This window comes from Monodon monoceros, unplaced genomic scaffold (assembly GCF_005190385.1).
Source record: "Monodon monoceros isolate NGI ecotype Baffin Bay Population unplaced genomic scaffold, NGI_Narwhal_1 Super_Scaffold_18, whole genome shotgun sequence".
Classification (NCBI taxonomy): Eukaryota; Metazoa; Chordata; class Mammalia; order Artiodactyla; family Monodontidae; genus Monodon; species Monodon monoceros.
This window is the reverse complement of record NW_021703774.1, coordinates 132,980,233-133,003,645: the sequence shown is the minus strand read 5'-3', so window position 1 is coordinate 133,003,645 and position 23,413 is coordinate 132,980,233. Positions and strand designations below refer to the sequence as shown.

Genomic DNA, 23,413 nt, shown 5'->3' with positions numbered 1-23,413 from the left:
CACTCAGGGTCAAACCTGCATTATGGTCTGATGGCTCCCCTAGGCTCTTCTGGCTCCCTCCCCATTTCTTCTCCCAGGCACAAAGAAATCTCTTCATCACCCCATGTCCTCACCTCCTGTATCTGATTGGAATCCTACAAGCTCTTGACTCCGCCAGCTGCTGTTGAAATTGGAGCCTGGTGAGCAGAAGCAGAAAGGAAGAACTTGAGGCTCCTGTTGCAAATGAAAACGCCTGACACAACAGATAAGCTGGGACCATGTGTTAAAGGTGTACCCTCCTGATGCAACCCATACTCCATTGATTTTCATCACTGAAGTTACTGGGTACCCTGGGCATTTTCTGAAGTGTACCAACCTCTGCAGCTGGCTTCGGCAGGATTTTAGGATGATTTCCCCCATCAAGATGGATAATCCTTCAGCTTTGAAATGGAAGATCATAATGCTTTGCCAATCTACTCTGATCCCAGAGAAAATGGACCGATAAAAGAAGATGGTATCAAGGTTTAAAGCCACCCCTTCTAACGCAATCTGCTCAAAATTAAAACTCAGCAAGGCATAGTGAGACGACTTTTCAGCCTGTCATTCTTATAAAACAGAGATACTAAATAGGTCCCCAATTTTCTTACTGAAATAAATTTTCTTTACTAAAAATAAAAATAGAAGCTAGTGTGGTGGGCAGAGTTCTAATTTGGAAGTGGGAGCTACATCCCTCACTCAGCTTTGGGCTCTGAGCAAGCTGCCTCCCATGAATGTCATTTTCCCCTTTTAGAAAGCAACCTATGGGCTTCCCTTGTGGCACTGTGGTTAAGAATCCGCCTGCCAATGCAGGGGACACGGGTTTGAGCCCTGACCCGGGAAGATCCCACATGCCGCGGAGCAACTAAGCCCGTGCACCACAACTACTGAGCCTGCGCTCTAAGCCCACGAGCCACAACTACTGAGCCCACACGCCACAACTACTGAAGCCTGTGTGCCTAGAGCCTGTGCTCCGCAACAAAGAGAAGCCACCACAATGAGAAGCCCGTGCACCAGAACGAAGGGTAGCCTCCACTCGCTACAACTAGAGAAAGCCCATGCGTAGCAACGAAGACCCAACACAGCCAAAAATAAATAAATTAAATTTAAAAAAAAAAGAAAGCAACCTATTATTATCTTGAATGAGCTGTGACAAGTAAAACATAGACTAGTGCCCGGTATGTAGTAAGTGCTCAATAAACATTAGCTATCACAGTATTATTAATAACAGTGTCAGGATCATTGTTTTATCACGCAGATTAACTGAGATAACAGTATCTGGCATACCTCAGGCCCCGGGCAAACGTTTACTTTCTCTGAATCTAAACCATGAGCTTCAATACTTAAAAAAAAAAAAAGTGACTAATGCAAGTTTCCTCTTTTAGAGGCAGGGGAGGGGAAGGTGGAGGAAGAGAACTAATGTTTAACTAAGGTCTGGTATAGGGTGTTTGTCTTCATTTCCTTTCAAGATCTTTGTTGCATTTTTTGTTTGATTGCAAGCAGTTCTGATCCTCCTGATGGATATGTGTGCTGTGCTCTCAAGAAGATAAAAAGAGAGAGCATAAAACTATATACACACAAACAATGATGCATGCCAAGGGCAGAACATTTCCAGTAGACCTGGTCTATAAATTGTCATTTAAATTTGCAATTTAAAAACACTGTCTGACTTTTTGATTTAGCTGACTGTACATGAGAGACAAATAATGGAATCCTAATAAGCAAGGTTTAAATGACATCTCCAGTCTCCCAGACAGCGAGGGCAATGGGAGAATTCTAAAAAGAGAAAATAAATCTACCAAGAATAGGAAAGACGACCAGAACTAAATAGGTGCCCATATCACTTGATGACAGATACCAGGAAAATGTATTTTTGACTGCTTAAAATTCAAATCCTTAACAGACGAAGGCTAGGTTATCAGCTGGAAAACCCCAAAGTCATTGTGAGGGGACAAGGCTGAGCTTGGTTTTTACATTTCATCACATTAAAATAGATGAACCAAAAAATCAAGGCACCAGGACAACGCATTAAAGTTGATAAGCTGAGGTTAAAAGATTTGAACGGCAAAAAGCACCGGAGCTCAGAGGCATCCATTGGCAAAGCTCAATTCCAAGGCTGTACCAGAATGGTGGCCCCCCCTGGTGGCCCTCCCACAAAGGGAAGCCCATCCCAAAGTCTCGCTTTCCTCTCGCTGCGGGAAACGAGTTAGCACCTTCCCCCGGCCACAAAAGACAAACCCTGCATCGGTTCCAGGAGGAAAACCGAAATGAATCATCAGCTACTGAAAGCAGTTCTGTATGCCCCAGCTTCGGGAAGATTTGGCAAAGTTGGGAATCGACCATTGAAAAATGGCAACAATGACAGAAGAGTTGGAGGAGGTGTTTCGTGACTAAAAGCTAAAGAAAATGAGATCACTTGGCATTTTTGTAAATGATGATTGTAGAAAGTTTATAATGACATGGAACAGCTTAAATTGTAAGGTTTAGTGAGAATTAAATATGCAGGAGGACCAAACTAGAATGTATGTGTTTGCATGCTTATGTGCGTACACTCTTGTGCAGAAAAAAGTAAAAGATTGAAAGGAAATATACCAGAGTCTTAACTGTCCTCGCTCTAAGCCAGGACGTGACTTCAGAATCCTCTACACAGTGCCTGAGGCAGCTGCTAAAAGCGACTGGCACTGGCAAATTACACAAAATCTATTTGCAATCTATAACTCTGAGAGCAAGAGGAGAAGCTACGGTAATCATTATTTTAAAACATCAAAGGAAAACTAATGGGATATAAATTACTGATTCTAGGATAATGCAGGCCAAAGGCCAAAGAATTACCTCTGTAATACAGCCTGCTCTATTGTTCAACACATGCTTAATGAGCACATACTATGTGCCTGGTCCTAGGCATAACGGGAAATGAATACAATTTGTATACATCTTGAAGGAGCTTTTACTCAAGAAGAGGGGGCAGCAAGTTGCTGCCCAGCGAGATGTCTGATCTGCTGGCCTTCCGTTCACTGGAAGACAGGGTAGGATTTATTTTTCACAACTGGGATTTAAATCTAATAGGTAGACAATGTCTATAATAATAGATATTTTGCAAAGCATCCATTGAACGAGAAAAAGAAATCTGAACTCCAAGAGTCTTTTAAATCTCACAACCCCTGGGAAGTCCTTGGAAACTTGGTTATCTCTGCTCTGGGATTTTAACTTACTGCAATGAACTATAATTGCTTCTCAGCTGTCTGTCTTTCATATTAGATTTTAAGTTCTTTAAGCCCAGGACTTGTTAACAATCTTCTTCTGGAGCCAGCACTCTGCATGGCTTTAGAAAAAGTTCACAAATGGAATGAAGGAAAGAAGGTAGGAAAGAGAAGGGAAGGAGGGAAGAAAAGGAAGGCACTCAAAGAACTCCACAATCATCGCACAGCCCCCGACCAAATAAGTGTTGGCAATTCTTGATTTGACTAGCGTTTCTTGAACATCTACGCTGTGCTAAAGGCTGCAGTAGGCACCTTCACATACGCACTGCATTCAGCTGTTTCTACTTCTACTATTTTGAACTCCAGCCAGTAGGTTATTTATTAAAAGCTACTACGGGGGCTTCCCTGGTGGTGCAGTAGTTGAGAGTCCGCCTGCCGATGCAGGGGACACGGGTTCGTGCCCCGGTCCGGGAGGATCCCACATGCCACGGAGTGGCTGGGCCCGTGAGCCATGGCCACTGAGCCTGTGCGTCCGGAGCCTGTGCTCCGCAACGGGAGAGGCCGCAACGGTGAGAGGCCCGCGTACCACAAAAAAAAAAAAAAGCTACTACGGTCTACAAAGCACACAGAATTGGAGATCAGACTGCTCAGGTTCAAACCCTCACTCTGCTGGCTTCTAGCCTTGGGCAGGCTACTGAATCTCTATGACTCCAGGTTTCTACACATCCATGTGAAATGTGAAAAGAAAATGAGATTAAATATGTGACATGCCTGGTGCACCATTTTCTTCTCCCTATGGAAATGGTTTCATTTCCTACAAACTTATATCCCTTCTACTGTTTAATCACAGCCTCAGCCTGACCAAAAGCCACTGGGTACTCGGCTAAGATAGCAGGAACAAGTCGTGCAGAGCCTCGGGAAGCAAAGGCTAGAAGCGACCTGAGAGAGTTACACACTTCCCATCTGCTATCATGCATCAAGCTGCCTTTCCTAAGTCCAGCCTGACTCCAGCACTCATGGCTATCCATCACAGCATCAGTGCTATGTCCGTCGTCTTTAGCACACACTTCCATATTGCTGTTAATAAAGGACGTGGGGATGTTCATTTGCCCAACGATAGGGGTCCTGATCCTTTTTAGGATCACATAATAAGAACATTTTTCATTGTTGGAGATAATTCCCCTCCCCGGGCACATTTGTCAAAGGCAGTTTCCAACAGTCCCGTACATCATCCTGAAATACATGATAAGATTTAAGATTTAGGTCTGCTATTCATCATTTGCTGGGCTTCTTCCAATGCGCGTGCCTGCGTGGTTTTTCTTGCCTCTAGTTTAACAATCGGAATGCACGTTTGCCCTAGAGCAGTAGCGCCAGCCAGGGAAGGCTGCAAGACTCAAGCGACCACAGTCCCCAACTGGAAGGAAGTGAATCTCTAATGCTGGTACAGAAACTCTTTATAAAAGTAAAAGTGGCACATATTGCCCCTAATATGCAAGAGGAACCAGACCTGTAGGACATGAGCTTTCACTGAGGTTTTATTCAACGGCCACTACTGGAAAAACGCAGAATATAGCAAAAAGATCCCGTGCTTTGGATCATTTAGATCTGAGTTTGAAATTCCTGCTCTTCCAGGGACTCCCTTGGTAGCACAGTGGTTGGGAATCCACCTTCCAATGCAGGAGACGTGGGTTCGAGCCCTGGTCCAGGAAGATCCCACATGCCGCGGAGCAACTAAGCCCATGCGCCACAACTACTGAGGCTGCGTGCCACAACTACTGAAACCCGCGTGCCACAACTACTGAAACCTACGCACCTAGAGCCCAGGCTCTGCAACGAGAAGCCACCGCAGTGAGAAGCCCACACACCACAAGGAAGACCCAACGCAGCCTAAATAAATAAATAAATAAAGTTCCTGCTTCCATTTACATGATGGGTAACCACGAACAAACTGTGAACTTACCTTAGTATGTTTCCTCATCTGCAAAATGGGAGTATTGCCAACCGCATAAACCTCTTGTATTCTCATTGTATTCTCTGCCTGCATTGAGTAGTCATGAAATTAAGGTCATTTTCCATCTTCCCCACTGGGAACTCTTTAACAAATTCTCCTCCTCCCAGCTTTGAGAGGATAAAATGATGCCCAAAACACAGTCCCCACCATCAATCCAGGAAGGAAGAGAAGCCTATAAGTGCAACCCTAACAGATGGAAGAAAGAAAGGAGAGCTTCATCTGAATTAAAAGACATTTTTTTTAAATAGTATGCTGAGAATCACAGGGAAAGGAAGGTTTAATTCCATGTATGAAGACGCTAAGGAAAAGCTTCAGGGAAGTGCCATCTAGCTGGCTCTCAGAGGATCAGATGAAACTTGACAGGCAGACAAGAGAGAAGGGGACTTTTTCCAGGTTGAAAGGAGAACTGAAACAAACTCACGCGTGCTCAGGGAGGGCCAAGCAGGTCACTGCGTGCAGAATGTGCCAGGCGCAGATAAGACACGTGTATTTGGTTGGCCAAGAAGTTCGTTCGGGGTTTTCCATAACATCTTTCGGAAAACCCCGAACGACCTTTTTGGCCAACCCAATAACAGCTGCTGACTGGATGGGGAAGACGGAACCACAGGGCTCTTCAGAGCATCGAGTCTGAGGTTATAGCATTCACTCCGTCTGGCCTCTCCGATTTCTGTTTTTTCACCTGTAAACGTGAGATTTCAAATAAGGATCTACCTCAAAGGGTTGGTCTGCGTGAGAAAATACATATAAAGGGTTGAATACGTTGCCTGGTGTTTTGTAACTGCAGACAGAGAGTAGCTACCTTCATCACCAGCATCCTCGCTATTATTTCTGATGTGGAGGTGCCCACTGGCAGGTAAGCTGAGCTGATGGTACTATTCATAGATTTGGGGCATTTGCAAAATCAGAGCGTCTGCTCCAAATTCAGATCTAAACATGCATTTCGATTCATACACAGTCAAAATCCTTCAAATTCCCCTCAGCTTGACCTCTGTAAAGACTGGAAAACATCTGGAAGGTCTGGACTAACTGGCATCCTCCTTAAGAAAGGGAATTTTTTCCTTCTCAGCCTCTGGAGCCCTTGTGCGTGGCAACCTCCCACACATCACAGTCACGAGGGGTGAAGAGTCAGGGCTTCTGTGCTTTTCTAACTCCCTTTCTGCCTCCACCGCACGGTCTGCCGTCATTCCTTTCTGCTGCCGAGGCCACCTCAACCGAATGGTGCGGCTATTGGAATCCGCAGAGAGATGTCTTTCAGTGTAAGTATCACTTGGTAGTTAATAAGAGGACACCCATTCAATAGGGAGCAGCTTAGCCCAGTGTTAAGCACGGGGACAGGCTCTGGGGTCAGAGAGATCTAGGTGCAAATGGGTCCCTAACTTGTCACATGCTGTGTGGCCTCAGGTAAGCTGTTCACCAATCTGAGGCTCAGCTGCTGCTCACGAAAAATGGGAATGCTCGCCTAGCGGTCGTTTTCAAGCTTAAATGAGACATCTCCACTCCACCCTCTCCTCTGCCTTTGACCTATGGGTGCTCTCTTGATGGACGGGGTAGAAATGTGCAATCTTGTGACATGTATTCCGACCATCCCAGAAGCCGTGTTGCAATAGGAGGGGGTTGCTGACATCCCAAAATACCTGGGACCTTTGCTCAGCAAACCCACTTGGATAATAAAAACCCCATGCTCTGGGCCACTTACTGGTTATCTGCAAAGATGACTCTAGGACGCTGGGAAGGAGTGTACCCTTACCTGACTCACAGGACTCGGAGGGCTAATATGAAGGGCTTTGTTCTTCCAAACATCAAAATTCAAGCCCAGCCAGGGCCAGGGGCAGCACACTGAGCTTAATGAAGCAGTGGGATGAGCTAATATGGCAAATCTTATAGCTCTTACTACCAATATGGCCCACATCACGCTGAATTATAGTGCCAGATGTGACTGGACACACATCGCAAAAGGAGAGTTTTAGTTCACTGAATGGGAGGAATTTTCAATGCCACGTAATAAGAATCTCTAGAGCCAGCTCTTAGAGGAGATGTTTGTGGTTTTGAATTTCCTTTCTGCTTGTGCAAATCATTCTCCCTCACACTTTATGATAATTAATTCAACAAGCATTTACTGAATACCTACCATGTTCCGAGTGCTGTGCTGGGAACTCATAGTTATTGGCAGAGACAGAGAAATAAGCAAAAAGTATAGGAAAAATGTGGCAGGTGTGATGTTTGAATAAGTGCAGGGTGCTATAGGAGCCCTCACAAATCCAGGCACGTGAGGCTTTCTCAGTCATAAGCTCATTCATTCACTTCTTCATTCAACAAATATGGCTACACACCTACATCTTCCAACACTGTGCTTAGTGGTAAAAGTGAAGCCAGACACGGTCCCTGCACTCACAGAGCTCCCAGCCTAGAGTGATAAAGAGGAACAAAAAGATAATGATCAACAAAATAATGTATTAAGATGGGCAAAGCGAGGTGCTTTGAGAGCACACAGACTGGTCATGACCACAGCTGGGGATCACGTCGTTTGGGTTGCAGTAGGTCCCCAGAGCATTTCTGGGGAAAGTAATATCTAACTTGAAACTAAAGCAAAATTGGAGTTGGCTTTGAAGAGATTTCTTTTTTTTTTTTTTAAGTACTATTCCTGGAAGAAGAAAAAACATTTGCAAAATTCCAAATGTGAAAAACAACATGGCAGGATCAGGGGAATGAAATTAATTCAGTTGAGTCAGGGAGTGGAGTATCATTCTGGGAAGAGCGGTGAGGGATGTGACTGGAAAGATAAGGAGGGGTCAGACCGGGCAGGGCCCCCTTGAAGCCCCGATAAGCCACGTGGACTTTACCCTGAGGGCAGTGGGGCCGGTTCACGGAAGAGTCTGAAGCAAAGGTTGGACCTGATCGGATCTTCCCATTAGTGAGCGGTGTCAGGGACAGCTTGGAGACTGGTGACTCTGAAAACCTGAGGACTGCTCAAGAGGGGGCCAGGATGACAGATGAAGGTAGCCTGAACTATCTTGAGGAGAGGGGCAGCAGGGAGAGAGAGCATGAGTGCTTTGAGAGCTATCTAGGAGGCCGCAGGGGCTAATATTATTAATTAATTCATCGAGGGCACTTGGAAGCTCAAATGGTCAAGGACGAAGTCTCTGTCAAATGGCTGCTGGGTTCTGAGGGGTGAGCAGGGGGCAGCCCAGTGAACAGGGTGAGAAACACGACCCAAGTGAGGGAGCGGCACGCACCAAAGTCGCAGAGGTGCGTCCCGGGACCCGAGCTCAGGGTGGGTCAGGGTGCAGAGAGGGGGACAAAGGGACAGGAGGAGCGGCAGGGACCAGGTCTCAGAAGGCTGGCTCGCTGGGTTGCCCCCTGCGGCGTGCTGCTGGCGCTACGAAATATGTTCAAGGAGGAGAGGAGGTGGGCGGGAGGGTTTGAAGAAGGCCTGACTTCTTGCGAGGAAACTAGTTAGAACGAAGTCACCAATGAAACCAGAAGCGAGTTTGCCTTCAGGGAACGACCGCAAGGAGCGAGGTGTTCTCTAATAAGTTCAGGGCCACGTGCTCACGGAAAATACAGAAGTCTCTCCCCACCACAGGTAACGTGATCCGGCAGTCAGTCTTTCCATAAAAACTAGACTTCTAGACCCACAACGGTATTCCCTCACTCTCAAACCCTTCAGCCCAAGAGTTTCATGGACCAACTCCAGAGAAATTTACGTTGTCTTGCTATTAAGTCCTTGATCTTGAATTTCCAAAGCCTGCAAATCACAGAGTCAGTGGAGGGCCATTAGCTTACCAAGATCCAAAACCCTGACAAGACAAAACAGTGCCATAAATTTACACGAGGCGACTGATCTGTTTCCATGCCCACCAACCTAAGAAGAGTATAGCCCCTTTTCACATTTCCCAACACCCCCATCAAGGCATAGGGCCAACCCACAGCATGCATTCAGGGAAGAGGGCACCGGCTTTCACATCGGACAAACTTAGTGCTTTCCAGCCCACGCAGACAAGCCATGTGACCTGGGGCAAGTCTCTTCATCTCTCGGGACGTTATTTTCTTATGTGTTTCATGGGCGATGTAAGATTTGGGCTCATTAGGGACAATTTATCTAAAATGGCTAGCATGCAGGAAGCATGCAATAAATGATGGTTATCAATGAATGTAGCTTGACAACGTGGTCCACTTTCCTTTGTATTTCCTGTCCATCTTCCCAGTTATTCTTGGAACAAGCATCCTTTTGAAGATGGACCAGTACTTTTTTGTCACTGCCTGACTACCCCATGCACCTCTGGAGAAAAGGGTACCTTCTACCCTTCTTTATATCCTCTGGCACTAAGAAAAGTGCTGCATTTCAGGTAGGCAGCTGGGGGGCCAGAGGGGAAAGGGAAAATTTCCTTATCTTGAGTCTGTGTACAGAGAAACTGTGTTAGCTGTTTGATATTTTTGACTCATGTAGTGTTCATTACAACACTTTGAGATAGGTCCTATTACCTCCATTTTACAGATGAAGGAACTGAGGCTTGGAAAGATTAAGTAGCTAGCCTGAGATACACCTGTAGAAAATGTGCTGAGCCTTGACACAAACTTCAGTCTATCGATTCTTAAGCGTGAGCTCTTCCAGGAGTCTTCAATGTAAAGAAGATGGAGCAAACACACCACGAGCTTAATTCGAAAAAGGTAAGTTGCTGAGAACCTATAAGCTCAAGCAACACCATCCGGGCAGTCATTCCTGGGTTCCAGCTCTGGCTCTACCATTAACCAACTGAACAACCGTGGGCAAGTCATTCTTCTCTTAAGAGCTCATCTTGAAAAAGAGGCTCTTCTAGCCCCCCAAACACTAATTCCTTCTAACCTTTTAGTACTTCTAGAGAAGCTATTCATGTTTCAATGTATGCAGACATTCAGAGTATCATTTTACTTGTATTTATTAAGTTGAAAATCCACTTGCTTTGTTTGGGTCAGGAAAGCAGTGAAAAGAGTTTCCATAAGAGTTTTCTTTCTTATGATAAAAAAGCAAGATTTTAATTAATATAAATTTGGAGTAAAAACAAAACATAAAATTTATGAGTAGTCACAGAATAAATTAACATGAATTTTATTCACTAAAATGAATAAAAGTAGCCAAGTGGAAAAAAAAATTTTTTTCAGGAAGGATGAGACCTACACAAACCAGAAGGGCCTCCCCTCAGGTGGAAATTCTTGGACTCTATGGACTGGCTGAAGTCAGAATCTCCTTCCCTGGTGTTTCTCTCCCCAGCAGAACATGGAGCTCCTGCATGGCTCCAGGCTGGGGCTGGATAAACATTTGTAGACAAAATAATATCTTATTAATGCCTACCTACGTTCCAAATTTGGCCGAGCAAATATAAGTTGTACATCCACTGGGTGCCTGAGGAAACTAAAGCTCAAGGCGTGGAAGTGACTTGCCTGAAGGTGAACAACTAGAGGGTGGGGACCTGGCTTATGAACCCAAATGCAAGGTCTCGATGACCCCAAGTCTGCTTCCCCTGCAGGGTAAAAGCAGCAGATAGAAAAGGCAGCTCTCTCTGCACTGAAGGCCTGGTAAAACGATTTTTTGAAAAATTAATCTCTCAGGGTCCTAAGGACCCAATGGGATAATAAATACGATAGCAGTTTATCAGCTCCTAAGTGGTAAGCCAGGGATTATTAACAGAGGTCCTTCCCAGGGCTCACTGACCAGTTGAGGGATCAGGACCCTGAACATGGGATTCCTGAAACAATTCCTTATCACAATTGACCAGAATTTCCTAAGAAACCTCCCCAAAGTTTGCACAGCTACTGAGGCACACAGCCAGGGTTCAAACTCAGTTCAGTGTGGCTCCAGAGCTAAGGTATCTGCCATGTGACCACCAACTTCTCTTGGATTCCATCAGGGCCTTGATTCTTGGAGCCCAGTCTTTCTGGGAGGAAAGATTGTTAGTGTCTTGTTGTTTTTGTTCACTGAGCTCTAATATAAGTATAAGGAAAGTGAATACGTTTATTTCCAGGTATTTCTAGAAAATAAGGAGAAAATACTGAACCACGATCTCAGAAGGAAGAGGACAGAAAAGCTAACATTAACCACACCACTGCCATGTTGCAGATCCCAAGCTGGTCCTTTACCCAAGATAATCTCGCTCGCCTTTCTGATAACAAGCAAAGTAGTAATACACCACACACACACACACACACACACACACACACACACACACACACACAATCACACACCCTTAAAAGACAAGGGTCAAAGAGGCTAAATAACCCATCTCTGGTTACACAGCAGATAAGAACAAGAGTTAGAAATTAAAAACCAGGTCTGTCTGACTCCAAAGTTAGTGCTCTTTCCATGACACCAAGCTGCCAGATGGCACTGCCTGAAAAACTCCAGGCACTATCCCCAGAAATGTCTGTGTCTGCTCGTCCTGGGACCCGTTCCTCTACCACAGTCTTCTACTGGGTGTCCTAATGCCAGGATTACCACAGATTGTGTCAACTGATCTTCTCCCTTCGATGGCAGGTACCGAACCTGAAAATACACATTCTCTTCCTCCAGTCCTCCATCAAATTCCACTCCTAGAATAGGTACCGTCTGACAAGCTGTATGTGTAGTGAGTGACACAATCCAATAAAAATGAAATGAAGAAAACAACTTTATTTCTCACTACTTTCATCCCCTCCTTATTTGAATTGTGAATACTCTAGTTACATCTCACACTTGGCCTGTCTAGAAACTCATTTTGTGGTGAAATATGCTCCTGTGTGACTTGTTTTTGAATCTGTCTGACTTGCTTTCAACAGCCTGGGTTAAAGAACTGGAGTGACAGGTTTGTGAGGAATTATAAAGGGCTTCTTAACTTTCTTTTTGCCACTCTTTTTCATGATAGATGCCTTACGTTGTCAGGTATTTTTTTTAGGAAATAAAATATCTGCCCCAGGAACCACCTAAATCTTGCCAAGAGAAGAAAAAACTTTACGATACTGTAATATCAGGTAGTAATATGAGAAATGTATTTATGACAGAATGTCAAATGACAAAGGAGGATGTAAAATTGTATGAACAGTATAATCTCATATTATCCTGGAAAGTCAGTCCAGAAGGAAGTAACTTAGAATGTTAGTAAAAGTTGTTTTTTTTTTTTTTTTTGCGGTACGCAGGCCTCTCCCTGCTGTGGCCTCTCCCGTTGCGGAGCACAGGCTCCGGACGTGCAGGCTCAGCGGCCATGGCTCACGGGCCCAGCCGCTCCACGGCATGTGGGATCTTCCCAGACCGGGGCACGAACCCGTGTCCCCTGCATCGGCAGGCAGACTCTCAACCACTGCGCCACCAGGGAAGCCCAATAAAAGTTATTTTTAATTTTTAGGATTATGCATGCTTACTTTGTCTTTTCTAATTTTCAGTAATAAGCATATATAACTTCTTAAAAGTCTAATAAAATTACTAAAAAATTCATATTTTTTCATAAAGAAGTCTAAAATTATTATGTCCTTACCACCAAAATCATTATATGAGGTTATCAACTTTGACCTATATCAGGCACAAAGACTGTTCAATAAAAGAAAAATATATACCAATCGAGCTGATGAATATAGATAGAAAAATACTAAGTAAAATATCAAATTAAATCCACAGGGTATAGAAAATAAGACATCACAAACAGAAATGAAGATCAGAAAATCTATCAGTGAAATCCATGACTTATTACTGATTTTAAACTAAAAGAGAAAATATATGTATAATCATTGAAATAAATACAGAAGAAGCATATGATAAAATTCAACACGAAAATTCAGGATTTAAAAAAATAATAATGCCTAGAAATGATAAATGAAGGCAAACTAATAAAGAATATTTAGTAAATACTTAAATATCACACTTACAGGTAACTTAAGGCATTTCCATTAATTTAAGTAAAAGTCAAGGATACCTACTCTCTACTAGATATTATATTGACAGACCCAACCAATGGAATAAGATAAAGAAAAAGAACAAGTACTTAAGGATTGAAGAGGAAGCCAGAAACTTACTTATGAGGTTACATATTGCCTCAACAGAAAATCAAAGAGGGGTTAGAGAAAGTCTTAGCAAAAGAGTTTAGTAAGACTATTGAATTCAAGATTCAAGATTGATATATAAACTGCTTATTTCCTTTCAAAGTTCTACTTATTTTCACCCAGTTAGCAACATTTGTTTAATGGAACACTTACTATCCCATAGCCAAAACTAAAGAACAGGAAATGAATTAATCCTGTTACCAGCACATTCTCATTCTCTCTTCTTAACGTACGTGTGTGATTTCCTGCTGCCTTGGTCCAGACAACGGTATCAAGAAAAAAAACTATCTGTCACTGTTGCATAATTACAAACAATTGTAAAATCTTGCTCTGGGACAAATCAGCTGTATACTTTTTAAGATCCCCTTAGGTAAGAGAAAACAATGTGATGATTCTGATGAAGATGAGGAAGAGAAGGAGGATGGAGTGAAAAAGGGAGAAGAGAAATAGGACAAAGAAGGGAGAGGTGGGAAAGATAGAGAAAGATGACAGGGAATGAAGGGGATGAGAAGAGGTAAGGAGAAGAGAAGCGGGGGAAGGGGGGAGAGGAAGAGGAACACATGTAAACTTTGTTGAGTTTTAAACATATGCCAAGTTCTATACTGTTATATTTGCCTTATTTCAATTAATCTTCCTAGTGAGCCTTTGAGCTCTGTAATATTACATCTGCATTTTATGGGAAAGGAAACGAGGCTCAGAGAGGTGAAGTAACATTCTGAGGTCACACAGTTAGGAAGTGATATAGCCAGAATCTGAACCCAGGTCTGCCTGCCCAGACTTTATGGTATTAGCCACTCACTAGAGGACACTCCTTGCATAGGTGCTGTGCTGATTTTAGAGCTACTAAGGACGTGAAGGTCACCTTCACAGTCCCATTCAACTAAGCCAATGTTCTGAAAAATCTGAATCCTCTCTTTAGAATGCTTCTGGTTTTGCATGTTAAAATTAAGAATGAAAAGATACGCACTAAGTACAATTTTTAATGCATTAAGCATTCAAGAGCACAAGTTCAGTGGAAAGGTTAAATTTGAAGCAAAAATATAACTTGTCAGTTTCCAGTGAAAAAGCATTTGAATTCTAGTACATACTGGGCTCTGCAATCTTTCTTTTTTCCCCCCATGTAGCAGTTCTCCCAAGACCTGTTCTCTCACACACGTGCCTTCCTTCTATTATTCTTAGTGCATGATGCATAAAAAACAAGGTTTACATTAGGTTTCAGGGGATAAAATAGACTGCTTCCAAAATATTTGTGCTTCAAATCAACATCTAAAGCAAAATTTATAGTCCTTTCTGGGGTTCTGGCTGTCCAAGAGCTGCATATGTATTACATTTATGTCCCTTGCTTCCTATGGAGTATCAGACAAATGCCATCAGAAGACATGACTAGGCAGGCACAGCAACGTCTCAAACAAATCACTGCCTATACAAAGCAACCAACGGCATCCTGTTTGCAGGCCCATACTGACAGATTTCAAGACCTGAGAGAGAGTTGTATTAATCCTCTTCCACGCAGTTTTACAGACAGGGGAGGGAAAGAACTGAAACCACAGGGAGAAAACACACACCACACATACACACACACACCCCTACACACAGAGCAACAAGTTGCTTACATCTAATTCCAACAAGGAGACGAACTTAATGAAAGACGTGGTCATAAAGCCATAGGAACAAATTCTCCAAAAATCGTGAACAGTGATAGAATTATTTTATTATCACACTATGCATGCCAGTCTTCTCCACCAAATACCTATGTGCCTCCTCTGTGTCAGACACTTTCCAATCGTTGGGAGTTAAAAGGGTGAACAAGGGATCCAGCTCTGAAGGACTGTATAGTATAGCTGACAAAGGGGAAAAAACAACAGGGTGCTTCTAAGAAAGTGAGCTACTAACAACGTGCTAACGAAACAAAACAAACAAAAGCAAATAACCCAATTTGGGGAGTAAGGGAAGGCCCTCCAGGAGGCCCCACTAAGCTCAAATCTGAAGAATAAGTAGGAGTCAGTGTTAAGAAAAAGCGGAGAGCAACAAAAGTATTTCAGGCTGAAGCGACAGTCCAGGGGTTCTCAACGTCTGGTCTCTGGACCACCAGCATCAGCATCATCTGAGAACCTGTTATAAACGCATCTTGGGCCCCACCCCAGAGCTAGTGAACCAAAAACTCTGGGGACGAGGCTCAGCAATCTGTGTTGTAACAAGCCTTCTAGGTGATTTCTGTGTGGCTGGAGTTTGAGAATCACCGGTATATGCAAAGGTGAACTACAAGACAGAGAATGCCTGGAGGGCAAACAGGGTTGGGTGGGGATGCAGCGCAGATTTGGGCAGAGATGTTGCTGGAGGGATGGGTAGAAATCAGGTCAGGAAGGGCTTTGTTCGCATATTATGAAAAGAATTTTGGATTTTACCCAGAGAATAAGGACGAGCCATTAAAATATGATACTGTGAATACAAACAACACCAAATAATGTTGGTGATTATTTAAAAATATATGCAATCACAAAGATAGTACCAAATACCGTTCCAGAGACAAAAAAACTCATTCCTGTACAATAGGTAGACATTAGGAAAGGAACAGATTGAGCCCTACCTTTCTTTCTGGAATCTTTCTTGGCGCTGGTTTTCACAGCTACTTGAAGTTCTGTCTCAGTTGACATCCTACTAAATCCTTAGTCCACTTCACACAGATCCCGGGCCTCGGCCAGGCTCATTGAGGACTCCTCTCCAAGAAAACGACTCCTCCCTTCAGAAATGACACCCCGAGCTGCACATTTCATTCACTCCTTTCGAGCGCTGCAAATCAAGGGAAGAGAACATTTAGAATCACCACCCTGGTGAAGTTAGAAATTAGGAGGGAAAAAAAGGAACCGTCAAACATACAGAAACAGGAAAACCTTGGTCTCCGTGTATAAGCTGTTCACATGGTTTCACTAAGCCACCAACAGGGTTCATACAACCAAGAGAATTAGAGGCCTTATCCGCAAAACTCACAATAGGTAATGCAAAACAGATCTTTAAAACTCTGGATTTTCAAGAGAAGCAAAACCCAATTCTTTATTTTCCATGTTTCTTATTGTCAAGCACTAGATGTCACCCAGAAAATACAGCACAGGCATATTTCCTGAGCAGCACCATGGAGACATTTCCAACAACGAGGCACCCATACGTCAGCCAAGCTCGACTAGAGCTTTGGCAGCTAAAGCAGATCGTAGGCAAGTGACCTGTGGTCTGTCCCTCACTGGCAGGCATCAGAGGGAACGCGGAGTTGACATAAAACTGGGCTCCAAGGGTAAGGTGACAAATGGGGCTGAGAAACTTTCCAGCAAGCCCATTTTTATGTCAGCTTTTCCCGCAGCTGTAAGAGCAGACAAGCATTTAACGTGGGGAGGAAAAGAAAAGGAAAGAGGCAGGCAGACACACATTTCAGCCCTTCTTTCTTTAATAAATATGCCTTGCACACTACTAGGTACTATTAAGTTCAGACACTGTGCTGGGAAGAGATAATAATGATAATAATACCACTTCAATTACAGCCGGTATTTACTATACATTTACTATATCCTATGCCCTCAGCTCCTGCTTCACATACGTTATCTCATTTGATTTCATTTAAATTGAATGAATGTGTTCCCAGTGTCAAGCCAACAACCTTTCCCAGCGACCGTCTCTCTGATAGTTATATGTGAGAGTTCAGTTGAAAATAAACATTTCAGGAGTTATCCATTTTTAAAGAATATTAAGATAAAGCTACTGGAAATGGATCTTCAAACTGTGTGGCCAATTCTTAGCTCATGCCACAGATCTAGAACCTTTTCATCTGAAAAGGCTGACCTTGAACACCAGTTTCAGCTCAAAAAGAATAAGGACCAAAATCTCTTGATCATGCCAATTAAAGATGGCTTAACTAGAAAGGCTAATATAAAAGCCATATAAATTGTAGTAAGGCTTAAATATGGGGAAATTCACACCTTATCCAAAGATATCTGCTTTCTTTGTTTGCTTTTAACAAACTGTTTTACAAACTATTGTTTAGGAGGACACTGGCCCTGAATGAAGGTACTTAAAGTAGAGGATCTAAGGCTACAACTAAAGAAAATGGGAAATTATCTTCCTAGAATGGGGTCCATGAAACCATATGTTGAAAATGAGAACTTTTCCGGCCACTTTTGTGCCATCTATCTGCACCATGCCACTAAGCCCTCACCCCCTTCCTAACCTCTTGCCCTCAAAAGACAACATTCCATGAGAGATGACAGAGTCACAAAACTTGGTCATATAAAGAGATAATTAATTTTATTAATAATACTAGTCATTTCATTGCAACAAATATCTCCTAAGAACCTACAATAGGCCAGGTGCACGTGCTGGCTCATTCATGTCAATAGACGTGTATGGCACAACCATGCAGGCCAAGAGTACAGAGTCAAAGCCTGATTCCTGTCCTCAAAGAAATTCAGTCTAGCAGAGGTGTCAGTCATGTAGGGGATTGCAATACACGTGACCAGAATGAAAACAGACAAAAAAATGGGCATACTGCGTTACAAAGGAGCAAGCTTTCACCTTTGCTTGAAAGAGTCAATAAAGCTTCACAGAGAAGAAGCTCTCCACTGTCTGATCTTGAAGAATGATGCCTGTCACATGGATGATAAGGGAAAGGACCAGTGGGTACTCAATAAATGCATGTGTAATAAATGAATAAACAGTTTTCTCAGGCAGAAGGACCAGCATGTCCAAGGAGGCTTGAAATTAACAACCAAAATAAAAAAAGGACGCATTAAGTCTAGTAGGGAGGTGATACACTTTCCCATCTTCCCAATTCTCCCTTGTGCCATTACCTTTCTATGGAATTTTTCTTTTCAATTCTGCTGACATTCTCAAGGTTCAGTTCAAAAGAGGTATCTTAGGCAGAAAGGTTTTCTGATCCCTCCATTAAATGGAACTGTAATACGGAAGAACAAATCTGACTCCATATTGGATCTGTTTCTCTTACTTTAACCTTCGTACTCTATTGCTTTTGCTACAAGCTAAGAATGTTGTCTTAGCCTGAAATATACAGGATAGGCCATTCTCAAGGCTCTGACCTTTAAAGGTATAACACTTTTCCATTCATACAGAGATAAAAAGTTGCACAACAGAGATTAACATTTGCCTTGTTGGAGGTTTACAGAAACATGGTGACCTGAGTCACACTGGACAGCTGCAAGAACAAAGGATTAAAACACCCAGAAGTTTGTAACAACCAGCCACAACCCCTCCCCTTTTAGTATAAAAGAAGCCTGAATTCTAACTCAGGGAAGATGATTCTTTGGGACATTAGTCCACCATCTTCTTGCTCTGCTGGCTTTCCAGATAAAGTCACTATCCCTTGCCCCAACACCTCATCTCTCAATTTATTGGCCTGTCGTGCAGCGAGCAGTATGAGCTTGGACTGGGTAACAGAATCTCTCCTTACTTGTGTTATGATCTGATTCTTGGCCAACTTCGTAGTTTGAGCCATTTACAAGCAATGTGATATTGAGGAAGCTACGCAACCCCTCTTTGCCTCAGTTTCTATACCTTTACAATGGGGATAACAGTATCAACTTCATGGAGTGGCTGTGGAAATTGTGATCACACATGTAACATGCTTGGAAGGGTGTCTGGGCACATCTCCTGGCAAGCACTTAATAAATATTAGGCCCTAATAGTTTCCTGTGTTACAAACACAGGAATACAAGGTCACAACACAGCCTCATATTATTATCCTCCTTTCACAGAGAAGGAAACTAAGGCAGGTTAAGTCTGCTTTCTAAGGACAAACTGTAGGAAATGGTAGAAGCTAAGATATTTCCATGATGCTGGTCTTGCACACAGTAGGTACCTAATCCACAAACACCGAAATGAACTGAAATATGGGTTTTACACCATTTCAAGCACTCTTAAAGTCGATGTATAGAACTGGATTGGATTTGGGCCATTTTCTTTCCTTCGACTTTGTAAGCCACAATACAGAACCTCTCCCTATTCTGTGGGCAGCTTCAGTGTCACTTGTTTGACAAAATGTGATTGCATTCAATTGTTATAAGCATTACTTGTGAATTCCTGAAGTACATCCCCATATCAATAAAGAAAGGAAACCAGCATCGTCTCTAATAAAAACTTGCATAAGGAAGCTACAGTACGGAGAGAACATTCCACAGCCAGGACCCTGGCAACCCCTTTAATTTTCCAAAAGCCAGAGGTTGAGCAAATGCTGTGAAGTAGCTCCAAATTATTTAGGAAATTCGTTTCTTTGTAATTAAGGAGATTAAAGTCCTCTAGGGCCAGAAACCACGTGACAACTCAAATCATTTTTCCCCAGTAAAAGCTGTGAAGCCCTATCAGTTAAATTCAGGCTCGCCTAGAATTCTGAAATGCTTCAATAATGTTTCTTTGCTCCACACAATCTGCAGTAATTTAATATTCCTGAAGTGTGTCAGGTTTTTTATAATGAGCTCTTCAAATCTAAAAGTGAATTATGTAACATTCCACTACAGACATTCTGTCTACTGAACTGCTTCTAAATGTAAAATCCCACGTTCAGTGAAGGGGGGGGTCGGGGGGGTAGGGAGTGGGGGAGGGGCAAAAACACCAAACCACAAAGCAGAGAAAACAGATAGGCCTTTTCGTTTTTAAACAAAGCACAAAGGTTTGAGCAGCTACAACAGAACAAATGCACGGTAAAACACCTACTATAACGCACGTTTGCGTTCTCTCTCCTCCCCACCCACGCTCAGACGATCCTATGGCAAAACAGCTAATGTTTATGAAGGCCCATTATTTGCCAGGCACTATACTATGAACTCTTCACATATTATCTTCGCCAATCCTTCAGTCACTTGAAGAGTTAGATATTATCATTAGGTTCATTTGACACATGAGGAAAGGGAGGCACAAGCCAGTTTTGTAGTCGTTCACGGTCACGTGGCTAGTAGACAGCACAGCGCACAAGGCAGGGTACAAGCCTCTCTTCTCCCCAACCTCACTCACAATCCCCCTGGAGGTCCATTAGCTGGGGAATGGATACACAAAATGTGGTGTAACCATACAATGGAATATCATTCAACCATAAAATGGAATGAAGGATTGATACATGCTACAAGGTGGATGAACCTGGCAAACAACATGCCAAGTGAAAGAAGTTAAACACAAAAGGTCACTTTAGTGTGTGATTCCATTTACCTCCAAAATACCCAAAATAAATAAATCCAGAGAGATAGAGAGCAGATCAGTGGTTGTCAGGTGCTGGGGGAAGCCAGGGAGGGGGGGAACGACTCTTTAATGGTTACAGGGTCTCCTCTGGAGGAGATGAAAATGTTTTGGAACTAGATGGTGGTGATGGTTGAACAACATCATGAATATAATAAATGCCACTGAATTATACATACTAAAATGGTTAATCTTATGTTATGTGAATTTCACCTCAATTTTAAAAAGAAAAAACAAAAAGTCAGAAACAACGCTCCCAGCCAGGTGCCACACCCTGCCTTAAGCCTCGTGGGATATGCTAGGGACACTGAAATTCCAGGCTAAAGGGACAATCCAGCCTTAACAACCAGATGAAGGCGTAGACTTCGCGTTTCAGTGGCAGCCATTTTATGGATTAAAAACTGTACGTGCTACTACCTGATGATTCGTAATTCAGGGCATCTTAATCAGCTTCATTCAAACTACAAAGCACTGAAAACAGGCCATCTGTCAACAAGGCAAAAAGGTTTGCAATAGTACAGACCAGGGGTCTTAGTTTCCACATCAGTAAAATAGGAAGACTACCACCAAGTGTGGAAGATTTGGAAGATCAATGAAATTTGGGCACTTGGGAAGCCTAGCTCAATCTACAGCATGCTAGTTTCATGTAAGAAAGGAGGAGACTTAACTGCTTATCTTTACAAAAAGAAACAGGACAAACACAGCAGAAAACAATGAAGCTGTTTTTCTACACGGGGAGATCCTGGGTCGTAGAATGATGGACGGACCAGGTAGAAGGACCAGGCAAAGGGCGATACTTCTCAGAGTACAGCTTTTTGTTTAATTTCCAAATTTGGAAGCCTATTCATGCTCTACCTATCTGAAGAAAGTAAAATTAAGTTAACAGGGATAGGAAGTGGGGGAAATGCTAAAACTGCAAGTGGATGGAAACAAATGAATCCAATTGTATGTCAGAGGCACATCATAAGCACAAGCACTGAAAGGATGGGAGAAAGAGAACAAATACGAATAGCTTACGAACACAGTTTGACTGTTTACACTCGGTCTCGAACAGGATTGGGGCAGGGGGAGCTAAAAACAAACCTCAAACTCTTCTTTTTAGTAGGCTTTTTTGGGTAGTGCTATGGGCAAAGCAATTATAAAACTATTTTAGATGTATTATAAGATTGGACAAGGACGTACATTCTCTAATGTTCTTGGGAGCCAAGATTCTCACTATTCAAGAAGAGACATTAAAACATGCAAAGAGGGAGGACAGGAAAGACAACTATGGGACAGACTGGAAATTGGAGATTTCAGGGTAAATTCGTGGTTTATAAAATATACATGTATCTGTATATGAGTATGTGTATACATGCGTTTATATGCATATGACTTCCCAGCCCTGTCCACTGAACAGGTCAAGGAGCAAAGATAACCCAATGACAACATGACACCTAAATACCTAGATTTTGGTTTCTACTACCACTCCTCAGTAAAAGGACCCAGGGTTTCCTGGAGAAGTGGGTGATTCCAGAAATGGGGCATGGCAGGTATAAGATGAGCCCAACATATCTTGTTGTTCCAGAAAGTAATGAGGTACTCACAACCAGCACCAATGATAGGGGCATGTCACAAGGATACAGACGCCATCTTGGAGGAGCTCTCACTGGCCAATTCTGAAACAGCTTAAACACCAATATAATTTAAGGAAGGTAAATAAATAATAAACCACTGAAAAAATGGGAACCCATACTGAAAACAGACAGATAAACAAGTGGGGGAAGAAGGGAAGGCTGTCTTGTTGACAGTAGAACAGATACTATCTGGGAAATACAGAGGAAGTGCTAGAGTATAAAAACACATTTTGCAGCCATCAGAGTAAACCTTAGCCAGACAAGAATCATCAATAAATGCTAAATCCAGGGAAATTTTTCGATGAGAAGCAAGCCGTTCGTAGGTCTTAAAGTGTCTTCTCACTTGCTATTTGTAGTTGCAAGGGGAAAATTTGTGATCATACGATGGAGACATCGAACCACACCTCAATTAGGTTATCAAAATTAACATTAGCAAAGACGAGCAAATGGATATCCGGCGATACCCCAAAGAAGACCACATCATTATCATGCAGCATCCTGGCCAGGAACCTAATCAGAACATGCATATAAAAATGCAGAGAAAGTCTATTCTTCAAAAATGGCATAACCAAAGACAAAGATGGGCTGTGGAAATACTTTAGATTAAAAGAAACAAAACAGGGCTTCCCTGGTGGTGCAGTGGCTGAGAGTCCACCTGCGGAAGCAGGGGACACAGGTTCGTGCCCCGGTCCGGGAAGATCCCACATGCCGCGGAGCGGCTGGGCCCGTGAGCCATGGCCGCTGGGCCTGCGCTCCACAAGGGGAGAGGCCACAACAGTGAGAGGCCCACGTACCGCAAAAAAAAAAAAAAAAAAAAAAAAAAGAAACAAAGCAGTTACAACTACTACATGCAATGCTTGTACCAGATCCTCCTTTACTAGCAAGAAAAGAAATGCTACAAAAGAAATGAGTGAGCCAACTGACAAATTTGAATATGGATGGCAAATTAGGTAAAAATATTATTTCAAAGTTAAACTTATTTGATAACTTTCCGATGGCTACGTAAGAGAAATTACCTATTCTTAGGGACTACACTTAGGGACTACAAATATTTAGGTATAAAGGGCTAAGCTACATGCACCATTCAAATGATTCAGGAAAAACAAATCATATACATATGTATATGTACATGCAGCATACGTGTGTGTGTATCCACGCATATACACAGAGAGAGAGAATACACAAATGATAAAGCAAATGTGATAAAACAGTAGCAATAGGTGAATCTAAGTAAAAGGCATAGGGTATTTTTTGTATATTCTCATTCTTTTACATTTTTCTGTAATTGTGAAATTATTTCCAAA

At 42.8% G+C, this 23,413-nt stretch overlaps 1 protein-coding gene across 7 annotated transcripts in view; it reads right to left on the bottom strand.

Annotated features, from left to right (window-relative positions):
- DAB1 (DAB adaptor protein 1) overlaps positions 1–23,413 on the bottom strand; it is a 421,097-nt gene that overhangs the window by 267,445 nt on the left and 130,239 nt on the right. For 4 of the 7 annotated variants that reach the window (XM_029228762.1, XM_029228765.1, XM_029228761.1 and 1 more), the window contains exon 2: positions 15,857–16,059. In XM_029228762.1, the coding sequence (XP_029084595.1) occupies positions 15,857–15,923 (67 nt within the window). In that variant the 5' untranslated portion in view covers positions 15,924–16,059. Of the gene's footprint in view, positions 1–15,856; positions 16,060–23,413 lie in introns of those variants that run through there. The other 3 variants (XM_029228766.1, XM_029228764.1, XM_029228767.1) reach the window with 1 other exon arrangement.